Raw genomic sequence first — 16,901 nt, forward strand, 5'->3', positions numbered from 1 at the left:
TTTAATTTGTCACCATTAAAAAACAAAACACGGCAGAGTTTTATCAGCTCCAGGCATCGATACTATAGTCTAAGATCAATTCTCCCTCAGATTGTTAATTGTATCCTTTGGATCCCCATTAGTCTTCATAGAGATGAAGACTATTCTTCCTGGGGTCCACATTAAATCAAACAATTATTACACAATTACATCATTACAGCATTTATACAGAGAATAACATGAAGTCATTCATCCTAACGTGGTTATAATGCATATTACCATGATTATAATATATATAAAGTAGTACAAGACATGATTATAAAATAGTTACATGATTATAGAAGAGTATAAGAGGTAAGCATAAAATGTACCATGATGTTCAATGCAGATGTATTAACATGCTTGAGTACAACTTAACATGATTTCCTATTTCATAGAAGGCTATGGCAATATAATATTATGACGAAACACTGCTTCTCTCAGTTTCAGTTTAAAACTCAGATGTGTGGACTTCACACTGACTCAAATTTGTGTACATGAGCTGAGACCAGATGATAGATCTGATCGTACCCTCCGGTCATGTCCAAATTGATAAATGCCGAGCCTTGCGTAGAAATGATCTTACGTCCACTTTATGCTCACTTTCTGTCGTACGCTTGTTTGATAAATGAGGGCCAGCAAGAGTAAGTGCCTTGGGTTAAGTTTGAGTCCATAAGGACGCAAGTGCTTGTAGGTCGTGAAAGCGGTCAGTGTGATACTTATCATAGTCATCAGTGTAGATCAAGTGTGAAGGTCTTCAGTAAAGAGTAGGGGCTTCAGTCTCTTCTTAAATATTGAGAAGTCTCAGCAGATCGGATGGAGTTTTTTAAAGTTCGTTCCACCACCGGGGCACTAAAGGGGAGAAGAGTCTGGTTTCAGACGTAGAGCCGTTCAGCGGCGGAGGAGCCAGACGTCTTTCACTCGAAGAGCGTTGTGGGTGGGAGGGTTTGTGGTCCTGAACAAAGGGATTCAGATAAGCAGGGGCTGTGCCCGTTGCCATTTTGTAGGCAAGAGACAAGGCTTTGATGTGGGCTGCGGCCGGGAGCCAGTGCAGAGAGATAAGTAGCAGACTGGTGCAACACATTTGTGCTGCCCGCCTTGATTTTTAAGGGCGGCTATTACATACTTTTTAGGACTGAAAGTAAGAAGTTAACGTTTAGTAACACTAGACCGCTAACGCTAGCCTGTAGTGATTGCATTGCAGTCAAACAAATCAAATGAATGATACACGTTTTAGTTTACTTGTTGGTCATGATAATCCCGCTCCAAGCCCCTGTCGTAAATGGTTTTTGGTTCAAGACCAGCAAAGAATTGGTGCCGCTCTGGAACCAGTTTTCCTGGCCATTCAACTGCCTTGGTGGAAAAAGTGTAAAAGTTGTTGATTTGATTCATAGAAGAAATTTAGCTTAGTTTAATCAATGCAGATGTTCTTCCATGTTCCTCCCTCTGGCAATTGATGATGCCACGCTTGCACAGAAAATGATTCAGATGAAGCCTTTAACATCTTGTGAAGAAGTCAAGCGTGTTCCAGTTTCACTTGTGATGCAACATGTCTAACAAAACAGTTGAGTTGTTTTGAAATGCACTTAAATTATTCAGATTTAGCCTCAAATTAAAAATGAGAATAGTCTGAACTTGCTCATTGCCTTTAATGTGTGAATCCGACACAGTTATTTCATTGCATGCTAAACATCTTGTGGTAAAAAAATAAATAGATGTACTATAAGGATTATGTCTACAGTAAGTGCTACACTTAGGTTGGCCTGTATAGTCCCGTATAGTTCCATAACACCATGAGCAAACAATAGAGTGAACAAAAATGGTCGAAAGTGAGAGGAAAGAAAAATCAAAGTGTGTTTAAAGACTTAAGAGTCCCTGCACAGAAGTTTTGATTGATTTTTGTTTGTGGAGGCGTTTTGCTGTAGGGGTTTTTTAAAGTACATAGCCATTATTTTCTTTATGCCTTTGTTTCTATCTTTTTGTTTAATCCCCTTTTCAATAAAACCTCCAACCTGTTCAATCACATAGGTCATTGCTTCCTCCCCTCTAATATGAGCCAAAGAAGTTTTTCCTGAATAAGTGCCCCTACTGGAGGCAGGAGATTAACATAACCTCATACCTTAAATGTAGTGGTACATTTTAAAAAAGGGCTGAAAGTTGTGAATCGGTCAGTTGGTTATGTTTAGGCAACAAAAGTTGTTTAGATTCAGGAAAAGATCATGGTTTGGGTTAAAATGGGCCGGCTTAAATCATGTTTGTAAGTAATGTACGCAAGGTAACCTATGTTATGTTTGTGATGCAAGTAATATCTATGATGAAAAATAAGTCAGTGTTGACTTGTGCCTTCACATGGGAGTTTGTTTGACCCATCCATCCACACCGACCTCCTTTCTACACAGACTTTATCACTCTTTATACTAGGTCACAGACTGTAGACAATTATGGATGTAGTGTCTTTGATGTCTGAAGAGCCGAAATGAAGCTCAAAGTGGGTGGCTCCTGTGGCTCCGGCCATCGCCATCATGGCAATCCCTGAATCCTCATAACGTTGGCTTCTCCAAAACATAAGTGAAGAGGTGGAGCAGGGGTTAACAGCAGTAAGCCAAATGTGAGGGCAGCCGTCTATCCACAAATTATTTACCCTATTTTTTTACTTAAACTGTGCGATATAAAAAGAAAGAGAAAAACCTTCACAGTTGTCATGAAAAGGAAATTAGATAAATACACCAAAACCACTGTTGCACCAGGTTATAATGATTATTTCTGCTGTAAAGTTGGACATTTTAACATGGGTGTCAATGAGGATTGAGCCTCAAGTGGCCAGTTGAGGAATTGCAGTTTTTGGCATTTTCCTTTTCAGCCCAGGATGTTGTTGCTTGGTAGTAATATGCTGCTTGTACAAATAACCTGTCTGACCTATTTAAGTGCAGTGTCACTGAACTGATGCTGTTATTGTTATTTGTAATAGGATGTGTATTTAATAAGTGATCGTGGCCTTGTTTGCCAAAGGTAATTAGGCCCTTAGCTATTTGCAGCCAGTGTGACTTGTCCCAAATCTTCAGATAAATGATGCTTCTACAGACACAAAGAGAGCCAGAAAGGATGAATCAGGAGAGTGAATTCTAAACAGTGTGAGAGGGGATAGCAATCTCAACATTCAGCAAGAGTGTCACATGTCTTGAGGGCTGCAATATGAAGGTAATAAAACTGAAAGAAATGTGTGATTCCAGAGGGGTTTATGGAGTTTGGACTTTTTTTTTTTTTTTCATTTTCACCTTCAGCTTGTTGTGAAGCTTTCGCTTCCTCTGGGCCTTAAAGCAAACGGTTTGTAAAATTAGTGATCAAATTCAGCTCATTCCACTAATCTACATTTCTATACATGACTGCCAGTAGAGGGGGCTCTGTCAAAAGCTGTCAAAAAACTGAATTGAGGTTACTTTAAGGGGTGTTTGGATTTAGCCTCAATTCAAGTGGGATTTGCCAATTTGCTAAACTGCTGTAATCAAATCAATGCTCACGTCCATGGCAAAAGCAATTATCTTAATTGAATTTTAAGAGAGTGAAAAGATACATCACTGTTTCCTTTTTGCAGTATTTTTCTTCATTTAGCCTTTTAACCGAAAAGCAGTAAAATGGGTTTCATATCAGATCATTTAATAATCAAACTTTTAGTTCATGTAATTATATCTTGTTTTTTAGGCATTTTTTCTCCTCTTTTGTAATATTTTAGGCATCTGAATGTAGGTTGTGCTCATCCTTCAAATGAACTGAGTATTACAAATAAATATTTGAATGAATTAATGCATTATTACAACCATAGATTATATTCAAATCCCCCAAATGCCTTTATTCATGGAAGTCAGATTTCACGGCCCTGACATTACGTTACTGTAGCTATTCTAGACAGAATCATGGCAATGAATTGTGGGACTCAAATTACTGCTCATATTGCTTAGTCATTATGGCCCACACCACTAGACATGTCAGTGAGAGCTGTCCTTAGACCCAAGTCCCATGAGGCAAGTAAAGAGGTGGCTCACAGAGAGGATGAGAGAGATAAACAGCTGGACATGGAAATAGAGGGATAGAGAAAACAAGTCGAACAGGGCTGGGGGGGCGCATTGAGTTGAGAGGTGTGAGGATGTTCGATAAGCCATTATCACTCCTTTTGGAGGACATCAGGCCCTTTCCCCTTTTTCTTTCAGTCACCACCGGCCATCCGTTCGCCTTTGTCTGTTTAATCTATTGGAGCCAAACGTTTGGTATGCAAGCTATAGGAAGATACGGGCTGACACAGACTGATGTGGTGCTAATGCCTGTTTTGTTTTATCCAATGGCTCCTCATTTATCATCAGCGTTTGTGCTCTATTGGACCAACACAGCATCAAACACGGTGACCAGAATAACCACGAGAACATAGATAAGAAGCCTCGGCCGCTATTGTATGTGCATTTCTTACATTTCTAGCAGCTTCATTTTTCTCTCCGTTGGTTTTCATTCTTCTTCCGTGCGCTATCTTCTCTGTGTGCCTACTTTGTATCTGTGCCTTTTGTTTAACTTTTCAGCCTTTTATCTGTCTTGAATTTCTTGCTCTATGTCTCTGTCTCCCTCTTTCTCTCTCTCTGTCTCAGCAGATCCGTTCCTTGTTTTTGCAGGAGAGGCGCCCTGCGTCATGCAAGGTCCATCTTCTGCGGCGCACCATCAGCGTCCCGGTGGAGACGCAGTTCCCAGAATTCCACAGCCAGCTGTCCACTGAAAGCGGTGAGTAGCCTGAGGACATACCTCTGCAGTAATCAGCATGCACACACACTCACATCCAGACAGTGGAAATACTTAAATTACTTTCTTGTGACTGTTTGATGAAATAAGAATGATTAATAACCTTTAAATCAAATATTTAACTCTTGTTCAACATGGTTTCAGACATATAAAATGTATTTTATTATTAAGCACTCATCTGCAGACTCTTCCTATAGAAAGGTTAAATATAACCCAAGAAAAGCACTTCTTTCTGCTCCTCAGTGACATAACCAGACAAACACTTACACATGCAAGTGAGCCTTGCATTGCTCACATGCCTGGGTGAGCCTTTTAAAAGTGCTGATGCTCTTTTCTTCTACCTCATATCCACTAGATGGAGAGCTTGCTGCTTCATAGCACTTCACTGCACTTCAGACAGACTCTGAAAAATGTGCTGCTCCCTTTCAAATGACAGATGGCATGTTGCACTTTCCTTATTGCTTTTATGGCCACGTGTAATATAATACCATTACTTTCCGGATGTGCCAGTCCGTGCGCTTATGTCTCCGGACAAGACGGATCGGCTCGGTAAAAACTGGTGAGGTTTGTAGATGTGATGCACACACAGAATCATACACAATGAGACACTAGGTGGCACTGAGGTTTGACATTCAAGTATTTGTATCCCACAGTTACTGTTGCTGGGCTGTCTACTGGCATGCAACCTAATATGAGCCGCCTTTAAATCAGCTTGCAAAGGTCATTTAGTTTAAGTGCTTTTTCATGATGTCATTATTTCACAGTACAGAGCAGAACATTAAGTTTATTGAGTTTAGTCCTGAGAATCCTGTGATGTTGTCGGACAGAATAAAGATAGAATTCCTGGTTTGTGAGACCACAGCTCTTTGTTACTACAGTGATTTTAGTAATGCTTTGTGCTGTGATTAGAATCAAGCTTTCAGATATTTTCCAACCCTTGACCATAAGAGGAAGTGTTAAAGGCACTATCAGTAGAATTTTCTTAGAAAACAATGTGTACATTTGTACACATCCAGAAAAAAATCCCTCTGTCTCCACCTGCAGTAACCTTACGTTTTCCTTGTGTTCGGGGAGTTTCTGGGCATCAGACTTCGGGCACTGGGTGTGTAAGCTCTGGCCAATGTAGGAAGTGGGCTGGACTCTATTAAAATGTAGCAACAGGTGCCAAATGCAAGCACAAATACAAAAAAAGCTATTAAAAATGCCAGACACATTGCCGAAAAAACACAAATATAGCAGGCAAAACGTCAAGGGGACAGATAAGTTTGTTCTAAAATAAGAGTGGCACTGCCGAGCATCACTCAGTGTTGTAGAGCCGGGGAGGAGGACCCAATTAAACCCAATCGATATGGGATTATTGAGACTGATTTTAGAGGGGAAAATCAACCGATAACTGATATTGCAGCCGATACAGTCATTTTTGAGCTGGAATGAAAATAGACCTTTTTTATGGCCCAGAGAGCTACTTTCTCTAACTTAAAACTTTAAGAAATTATTTTTAACATTATTATACATCATAGAAACAATGTATGACATTGTCAGACAATTATATACATGATAAGTGAGAAAATAATGAGTAAATAGGAATAAATTAATTACTGTTTAGTTTCAGTCAATTGCTTTAAAAATAAAGAATAAAATAAATAATATCTAGCACCATTTATAAAGCACACTATGCATTTTGGGTTACTTTAAAGCATTAACAAATGTATTTCTTACCCCTTAATGACATGAAAAAAATGAATTTTGAGGAATCTCTATTCTCAGGTAAAAGGTTTTAGTTAAGCATTGATTATTTGGTACAACTTTAAGTGTCTCAATCCTCCTTTTCTCATTATATTTTGTGTTATCGGCCCAAAAGCTTTAAATACCTCCATTTTTCTTTCCGTCCTGGAATTTGATTTGGACACTTCCATCATACCCTTTTATCTCCCTAGTGAGGTTGCATTCTTGTTAAGAGTATGCCAAGGGCTAGTTGATGAGACAAGCAGGGATGTCCTTCTGTCTGCTCAAAGTGACGGCTGTTAGCCAACATTTTTTGCATAGCACATATTTGACTTTAAAGTAATGCCATTTTTTTCTGCAATTGTACAGCTGTAAATCACACACACAGGACCAGAAAAGTGGGAGCAGAGGAGAGGTTTTTTTGTGCAGCTCATTTTGTGATCTATATTCACTGATACAGGTGATGACGTGATGATGAGAAAGGAGCATAAGACGCATTGTAACACTGCATCTGTGATTAGTCTGAGTTTGTTTATCTGAGACGAGACAGACAGGCTGCCAGCTACTTCACTAATCACAGGGTACCTTTGCAATGCTGCCAATTAAACTTTTCCATGATGATGATGTAAGATAATTTCTGAATTGCTGATTCAGATTTCCATAGTTGAGCCACACTTTCCTGCATGTTAGCTAGAATACATTACAATACATTAATATTCTACTCTATTGGTTATTTGTGTACCATTTAAATATAATTTCATACTTTCTGTTCTGTCACCTTTTGAGGTATTTATCCAAATTAATATTTCACAACTTACTGTTAACATTGGTGATGGGGTGAGATAATAGAGCTTCATTAAAACACCCTTAAAGAGTTCACTGGCAAACAATATTTCACAGGAACAAAAACAAGTGTTTGCATCTTTAAATATCATATTGGCAGAAGGAATGTTGTTTAATTTGTCCCTGAAAAACAAACAGTGATACATGTTCTAGTCCCCTCTTCAGTCTCTAACCTTTAAAGCTGCATTTGTGCTCATGCGTGTGCACCTGTATGCTTTTCAAATCATATTCCACATCACAACACTACAAACACTCCAACGGTTTGACTAAATTATTCATTGGTGTAGGCCCCACCTGCTCTTGTCCTTGCATGACACAGGCTCTAAATAAGCAGCATGATGAATAAAAACTACACTTAGATGAATAGGAATCCACAGCAAATCAGAGAGGGCTCTCATCTCGTCTCATCCTCCGACTGAATAGTGAGCTGCTGCCTGCTCTGTTCTTTTGAACTCGTCGAGGTTCTGCCACAAACAAGCTAGAGACGGAGAACGCTGTTACGCTCCCACCTGAACAGCTAAGCTTAATTTTACTGAGGTGAAACTTTTTTCTGGATGCTGCTTTGGGAAAAGTTCTCAACTGTTGGTTCTTTGTTTTTTGATCAAACTTTTATGATTATTTGCACAGAATAAATATAGACATACAGGCAACATTACAACAGTGAATAGAAATAACAAATGGAAACACTGTATGCATAAGGAATGGTTCGAAACAATAATATGGGAGAGCCACAGAAAGCACACAGAGTCACTATAATGTAAGCAAGTAAATATACATGTCCAGTCATACATCTGCTAATTTTGTACCCTGCTTACATATTGCACATACATATCTGGAATAGGCATAACATAATAACCAATAATGTAAAAGGCTCCTGCATAAGCAGAATTGCTTAAATCTTATAAATTGAGTCAGTATTGTAACGCAATATAATGTCTGCTACAATTAGTGAAAGAGATTGTAAAGCCCAAATAGGGGACACAAAATGTTAAAAAAAACTCTCTCAGACGCCGGGCCAGAGTGGGATTTAAGAATAAAGTTAAATTTGAGAACTAAACAGATAGCAATGGGATCAGAGGGAAGCCAAATCAGGCCAGGGGTCGTACATTCAGGGTGCCAATGGCCCCGTCATTTTGATCTAAACTACATTTGTGTAAAGTAGGGATGACGCCGATCGATCGGCAACTGATCGGATTGGCCCGATATGATAAAAAAAACGATCGATCGAAAAATCAGATCAAAGGTTAAAATCACCGATCCGATCCATCGCCGAATGGATAGTATCAATAAATGATTAAACTTTCAACATGAAGCTCTTGCCTGTTCTTGACTGCCCTATAGAGGCCATTTAGGCATATTGTTTTCCACAGTGCCACTGCTGCTATGAAGTAATATTAAAGTTACTGCTATGCAATAAATAAGGTCAATCTAGGTAATCTAATAGTATCTAGTAAATAAATGATTACAAGGTCAACATAAATGAAAGGCTATAGGCCTGTGCATGAGTGGATGAAATGATGGGGGGGGGGAGTAAAATGTAAATATTAATATCGTCCCACATGATCGATCGGTTGTGATCGGTAATCGGATGGTGAGGCTTTAGGTGATCGGTGATCGTATCGGTCCCAAAAAACCTGATCGGACCATCTCTAGTGTAAAGTTTTGCAACTGTTGGAAGCCAATATCTCACCTGGTAGAATGTGCATCATCTACAAGGTTGGGTCCATACCACTGCAGGTTTGCGACATGCAGCCAAAAAAAAGAGAAAAAGAAATAAATTGCAATGGTATTTTGCACAGTTATCAGGCTCAGGACATAAAATTTAGAAAGTAGGCCAAGAGCTCTTTTCTACTTTAAAACCCCCTACTACGTGCACCCTTGCTCAGAAAGTTTTGTGATTGCTTCTTGTATGGTTGGGACACTATCATGGTGACATCTGTCTACAGAAAGACATATAGATCGGCCGCTGTGGTAGCACCCATCGCTGCAGTTTGTGTATGTGGAGGCTCCCATCTAATTGTAACCTTCTTCTTGGCAGCTGTCAGACCAGCCTAAAATACACGCTGTTGGGTTTTTTGTAATTGAAGCCGAGAGATCGTTTAATATCAGAACAAATGGAGACAGGGGAACAAGAATGTCTAAAATAGTGGACAAGTTTCTGTCACCACTTTCCAGAAATTTGGCATTCCCAAGATAAAAACTGTACCCAAATGGCATAATAAACTATTCGTGTCAGCTTTAAGTTTCATACTGTAAAGTTTCTTTTCTTGGATGACTGGTTTATAGTATTCCACAACTCATTCAAAACTTCGGATAAGCTCTGGGATATCTGCCTCCCACCTAAAACAAAAGATTATATTTTTCTATTATTTTTTTTTTAACCCCAAACACTTAGTTTGTAGTAATAAGTAATAAAGCAAAACAATAGCCAACCATAACCACCCTTAAAATGAAGCATAGAGTGGAGATCACCATGATTTGTAGTTGTTTTGCTGCCCCTGGACCTGAACATCCTTTAGTCCTCCAGAAAACAAAACACTCAAACTTTTAAAAAGATTTTTTATGAGTTTAAGTTTCAGGGTAGCTGTTAGTCTTCTGAGGTTTAATAGAAGTTGTGAACCTGCCCATGAAGACTGTGAAAAAATAAACTACAAAATGTAACAGACAGAAAAATAAGCCTCAAATACATTGAGATTCTGTGACATTAACTGAAGACAGCCAGTCATGAAAGACATTCCTGAAATATCCATATAATTAAACAGATATGTAAAGGGAAATTGTTTAAAAATCCTCCTGGCCAACAAGAATATCTGATCAACACATGCAGGAAACATTAGGTTGAAGTCACTGCTATAAAACAACATTTATTAGTAACTAAAACCAAGGGTTCGGGTTTTTTTGCACGTTCAAGCAAATAAAAAACACCACAACATGCAATTGCTTTTGTGTTACTATTTCATGCAGATCCATTGTGCCCATTATTGTGACTTTAAGGACTATCAGACCACATTGTGTGTCTGAAGTTTTAAAAAATGCTGGAAAATCCAAAGGCTTTGCTTACTATTCCTTGGCACTGTTTGCTGCCCTACTTTCCAGTTTTTAGTTTCGCCATAAATATTTTCACTGAAGCTGTAACACTTTAGATAGGATTAAATAGAAGTGGATAACTGACCAAAGGCTGTTGAATGATTTGAACATGCCTTGTAGCTGAAATACTGCCTCGCATGTATTTTTAAGCATCTTAAAATTCCCTCTGATGTTTAATTTAACAAACAAAGTCCTGCTTGACTGCATCTACCCCTTAGAGTTTATTATTACAATTAGCTTTCATTAGCCAGAATGATATTGTTTGACTCAGTGCCAGTCACTCCAGTCTATGCTGCCAGCACACTATTAAATAATGGATTATTTTTGTGAATGGTCTAGTCCACACAAACAGATATTTTTTGCAAACAATGTTCTAAGGTATATATATATATATATATATATATATATATATATACATGTTTATTGTTATTATTTAGCAGTGACCTCACACTGCAAAAAAAGAAAAGTTGGGTGAACTCAAAATTTCAAGGCAACAAACGTCGATAAAATTTTAAGTTGGACAATTAAACTAAATATTTTTTGTTTTGTTTTTGACTTTGCTCAACTCTGAATTCAGATTTGTGTCAACTCAACTGTAAGTTGTCCTAACTTATAATTTTACATTGTAATAATTTTTAATCCTTTCTTCTGCTAACTTCTGCAATGTGCTGAATTGGCACGATTGTAACGCCGCTATGAAATGTCAGCTATTGTTGCGACCATAATTTTGAGTTAGCATTGATACGCTAATGGCTACTCTTGTAGCTGTAACAAGCACCGCTGCTAGCATCAGTTAGCCGCTAGCATCAGTTAGCTAGCTTTCGCTAATGATAGAATTTCACCGCTTTCCCGCATTTCACAACAAAGAAACAAGAGTTAGCAGAACTATTGTCCCTTGTTGTGAACCCCAACTTAAAGATATAAGTAACAACGACTCACAAACTTGTTTTTGAGCAGACAACTGGCTTCCTTTGTTGTTATTGCCCTAAATGTCAATAATTTATATTTCCAAGTTTTACCAACTTTAATCACTGTTTTAGGCCAAAAAATACAAGTTGGCTTTTTTGCAGTGCAGTAGTGCATCCTTTATTCCTCATTATAGTGGAAGGGTAACTGTACTTTTTTGTTCAAACATGTAAAAAAGTCCTGTTATAAGTGACACTATTTTGGCCATGACCACCATTGCACAAAATGCTGCTGTATTTGTGATGACTCACAAAGGCTAATACTCTAAGCTAAAACTAATAGTTTTATAAAAGTAAATAGCATTTGTGTGTGGATGAAAGGCCAAAACGAACAGAAAAAGCTAGGTTTTAAAAAAAGTTTATGTGTGGACTAGACCAGTGTCTTTTCTCACATTTTGACGAAAAAATAACTCAAAACATCCACAGGTTCAACGTGAAGGTTGGTGGGGCTCCATCTGAGTGACGTAGTATCCCAAATAGTAATAATCAGACTGTTGCAGTCAGTAGAGATGCTGTGATAACACTTCTTTTGAAGGATGAATACCATCGCTGAACTGGACATTGCAAAGTTATACCCAACATGTTTACATCTAACCAATCCAGCCATCATTCCAGCCAAACTTTACATTTCCAGTTTTGTATCATTGTAGATAGGCATGTCACAATATTTACAACATGGACTTATCACCATTTTTTTTGGCTGACCTTGATATTGCCTGCTATGTTTACATGTGGGTTTGTTTACTTAATAATGTCACCAGCACTTGCCTAAGCATGTTTTCATAGCACCTGAGCCCAATGAATAATGAAAAATACTGAAATGTTTTAAAAGTGAGTTGTTTTATTTAGTGAGGATAGTCCGATACTTTTATTCATGTGTGAATATAGTTCACTGATCTTTGAAAGGGTGTACTTGTATTATAACCCTGTTATATTATCATTACATGAGTGGAATAAATTGGTCTTGAAATTACAATATCTTTATCACAATTTCTGGAATAATATATTGTCTAATAAAAATTGTTCATGACAGGCCAAAATGCACTTTTTGGGGTTTTGGAGTATAGGTCAGACAAAAAAAGCAATTGAGAAGAAGTTTTGAGCAAGTATGCAAAACATATTATATATTTCATAGACACAATTGTTGTTTAAACTGAAATAATGGTTGCAGCCCCACTGTTTACTTTCTGCATAAGCTTTCAATTCAGGTCGGCATAAGCAGCATGTGCTGTTCTGCGTGCCAAATTGAGACGTGTGGAATCCAAGCCCAGCCAGCACAACCGGGTCAGAGTCCACCCTTTGTAAACCTCCAGGCTGCAATACTACCAATATACGATATAACACCATGTGAATGTTTTCCAAACTGATGTTCTCTTTATGACGAGAAAAAAAAAATGCTGAGCGTGTAAAACTGATCAAAGTGGAAACATTCAGCACATCCACAACCCTCTCCACCCATATCTCTCTCTCTCTCTATCCACCACATTGTGGAAACTGCTCCTCTTTCCTCCCTCCCATTCCGTGCTCCGGTATACTCTCTCACTCTCTCTCTCTCTCCACTCTCCAGAGAGGGGCTCAGTCAGACAGATGTAACACAGCAGTAGAAGCCTGAGCTGAGCTGGCAGGCTGCAGGGGCCAGACCAGAGCCAGCAGCTCTGACTGGAGAGAACAGCAGAGAGGAGACGGAGGTGGAGGTGGCGGTGGCGGCAGTAGAAAGAAAACGGTAGTTGTAGTAGCAGTTTCAGTTCAGTTACAGAGCCGACCTTGCCTCAGGATATGGGTATGTTAATCTGGGCGCTCATCACACTGTGAAGATAACATGGACCCTGACACCAGCACCCATCCAGAGGCACAGAATGGTGAGTGAGATTTTCAGGGTGGGAGGGAGAAGACTAGAAATGATGTGAGCGATTCTGTGGAAAAAGTTGGAGCATGTTTGCGGACAAGTGAGTTAGGTCACATGGTTTTCCTGTTAACTCGCTACTATGACTCGGCTCTCCATTTGGCTCTTAAGCTGTTGACTAGGGCCTCTGTGATCCAATGAATGAGACTTCAGTGTGTCCTTTTGGGAAGGGGGTTGAGGGGTGAGGGGTGTTACATGGGTATGTAATGAAATCAACAGCCTGCTAACAGCATTTTGCCCTAACGGCCCTTTTCATCATTACTTTAACAGCATTGTAAAGTTTTGCTGCAGCTAAGAAACTTCATGTTGGCTGATGTCTCTCTGGAATCGTCTTCCGTCCGTCTTCCGCCTGGCTGTTTTTAGTGCGAGGGAGCTCTCCTCTTGCTCTTTGAATGGAATAATTAACTGTGGCATATGCAAGGGCTGTGGGTGTACCATTTCTGTTCAAAAGCAGCGAGATAATTTGATGGTTATGTGAATCTGTATATTTGTATGCTGTGTAGCGGTTGCACCATGTGGGTGTTTGCGTTCAGAGCGGCACGAAAGAATGAAAGTGGGAGAGGGAAAGAGAAGGGGAGAGACAGAAAGAGAAAGAGTTATGTACACAAATAAATCCAGGGGGATCTAGACTGCTCTGTAGGCCAGTGAGAGTGCTCACTCTTTCTCTTCCCCCTCATTTTCCGCTGCCTCCTTTTTTTTTTTCTCCACTGCTCCAAATGTTAGAGCCTAAACTAGATAGTTAAAAGGCAGAAAAAGTGGTGTATTATTAACTGGGCCAGAAAAGACGATGCTTTGTCTTCATGGCCGATGGGAAGGACTCTGCAGTGCTGCTGATGAAGAATGTGGTTAACAGAATGAGTCAACAGAGAACATATTTCCAAGAGACCCAAGTTTCTCCTCACCAGCGTCTAAGCCACATTGCTTTATGCACTGGGCTGTCTGCCATGATGGAGAAGGGGAAAGAAAACTGCTGAAGACGAAACTTCGCAGTTTTTATCCATCTCCTGAGGCTTGGAACTTCTGTTAACAATCTTACCCAAATAAGTGGGAACACTGAGCATTTTCTCACCTTCACATGAGGTTTCCCAGCATAAAATGTGAAATTCAAACAGCGATTGACTTCTGTCTCCTCTTGGCCTCTCTCAGGGCCCACAGCTTCATAAGATCCCTCCTAAAGGTTCAATATAAATCGAAAAGTGAGAGTACAAAGGGTAATAATATCATCCGATTACACTCTCACTTCAGGCAAGCCTCAGGAAGAGTTCACGCTTCCTGAGGCTTGTGGGCATCAATTTTCACTTTCTCTCTCTTTCTCACACACACACAGACCCACACAAATGCATATGCACAGACATCACTGCTGTTTGTACCAAATCTAAATAAAAAAAGAGCAGATGCTTGCTATGCATTTTGTTATGCGTTTTGTGTTTTTATGTTGCACATTGCTTTGTGTACTTTGCATTTAAAGTAGATGTTGATCGGTTGTCTGCATCTAGCCGGCCATTATAGCAAAGACACTTTGTAACTTTATACACCTATTTCCTGTTACAGATGGCAAATGGTTGATGCTCAATATTCTCTCCCACTGTACAGTAGTGGGTTGGCTTTTTTGGTACAGCTTTACTGGTTTTACTAGTTTGTTTGCATCAACAATCATGTATCCCCCCCTGCTGTGTGGAGTCCCTCAGGGGTCAATCCTTGGACCCATTCTCTTTTCACTGTAAATAAGTGAGATGTAAATGCATCAGGGTCACTTTTTCAGTCGCTTTCAAGACTAGTCATGTCATTGTTATGCCGATGAAACGCATATCTATTTCTCTGCCAAATCCAATAGCCTTGATCAACTTTCTTTCTATTGTAATTGCTTAACTGCCACCAAAGATTGTAATTTTTCTTCACTCAAACCATGAAAAAACAAAAATTCTTTGTTTTTAGTTTTTACTTTACCACTGCAGCTGATCAGCTTATCGGTCCCTTTCTCTCAAATATCAACTCTACCGCCAATAATCTGGGCATCATCTTTGACCAGCCTATGACTTTTGGCTATCACGTTACTCTACGTTACGTTACTAAATATGTTACCCGGTTCTATTTTCTTGAGCTGAGAAATATCACAACAATCAGATGCATCTTTTCCTCCTTTGATCTTGAACTCTTAATTCACACTGAACTTTTCTCCTGTCTTTATTATTGTAATTCCCTCTACATGTGACTCAGTCAAGCTGATCTAAATTGCTTTCCGTTGGTTCAAAATGCAGCTGCCAGGCTAATAACTAGAACTTACAGTCAGTCCCAAATTATCCCAGTTCTCAAATCCCTCCATTGGCCTCCAGTAAAGTTCAGAATAAACCTCAAGATTACATACACACTGCATGACCTTGGCCCCAGTTACATTTCTGATCTCCTCTTCTTTATTCTATTTCTTGACCACTCTGATCCTCAAATCATAGCTTTTTATCCATTCCCCACTCCAACTGCAAAACAAAGGGTGATCACACTGTTTTAGCCCCAAACCTGAGGAATCCTCTTCCCCAATTTATCAGATTGCTGAATCTTTATAGGCAAGCTTTTTTTTTTTTTTTTTATAGCTCTCCATCCGTCTTATGATTCAGTTTTGTCTTTCTCTCCTAGTGCTGTATTTTTACTTTATTAATTTAGATATTTTCTTTGTATGAGTGAAGCAATTTGTAACAGTGTTTTTAAAAGAGTGGTACTTGTTCATATAAAACAAGCTCATATAAAAGTGTCACTCACTCATCAAATATATGAAGTCAACCTGCATCTTAAGTTTTAATACACAAAAGTCTAGCCAAAAGTTCTCTTTGGAATAAACTGTGAATCCCACTACAATTATTTCTGTATTAGGCATCAAAATGAGCACATAGGAACACAGAGATGAGAGGGAGTGAAGTATAAAGGGAGAGGATGAGAAAAGTCCTTATCCATGGCCTTCATTGACATGTAAATAGGTCTGCATAGTTTTCGTCCTAGTTGAGAAAGGTTGAATGCCTGCTCATGTACTGGAGGGGAAAACACAGGGACATTTTTTTGTCTGAGTCTGCTTGTGTGTGTGTGTGTGTGTGTGTGTGTGTGTGAGCGCGCACAGAACTTTTATGAGACGGGGATTAAACTTGTTGAGATTTCGTCTCTTTCGCTATAAAGCATTTTTGTGAAAAACAAGGGGCTTTTCTTTCATTTTCCATTTTGAGGTAAATTAGGGTTTGTGACTACACTTCTGAAATTTCCCAGATTTTCTCCAGATGAAACTGCGGTCTTGTGGGTGACAGCACTGCAGGGCTTTTTCTTGAAGAATGTTCAGTTTTAATAAAAGATTTATTCTTGTGTTGTCATGTGCTAAAATCTAGCCCGACTGTGGAGCCGGGTGGTTCATGGTGTGTAAATTTAGGAACAAGTCTGTCAGCTTATGAATTGTAATCTTGTTTTAAGAGAAGAAACTCTATCTTTCCCCATGCCTCAAGGTCAAGTCAAGTTCATTCTTGTGTACAAGAGACTTTCTTCACTACGAGGTTGCAGCCTTGGCAGATGAGTGTTGTCTGGAGGGTTTACAGACTGATAAAAAC

At 39.1% G+C, this 16,901-nt stretch overlaps 1 protein-coding gene across 1 annotated transcript in view; it reads left to right on the forward strand.

The window, feature by feature from the left end:
* LOC131992217 (disabled homolog 2-interacting protein-like) overlaps positions 1–16,901 on the forward strand; it is a 207,886-nt gene that overhangs the window by 30,058 nt on the left and 160,927 nt on the right. The window contains exon 3 of the mRNA XM_059357702.1: positions 4,650–4,779. Coding sequence (XP_059213685.1) covers positions 4,650–4,779 — 130 coding nt within the window. The remainder of the gene's footprint in view (positions 1–4,649; positions 4,780–16,901) is intronic.

The sequence above is a fragment of the Centropristis striata genome, chromosome 19, assembly GCF_030273125.1.
Source record: "Centropristis striata isolate RG_2023a ecotype Rhode Island chromosome 19, C.striata_1.0, whole genome shotgun sequence".
In the NCBI taxonomy this organism is placed as follows: domain Eukaryota; kingdom Metazoa; phylum Chordata; class Actinopteri; order Perciformes; family Serranidae; genus Centropristis; species Centropristis striata.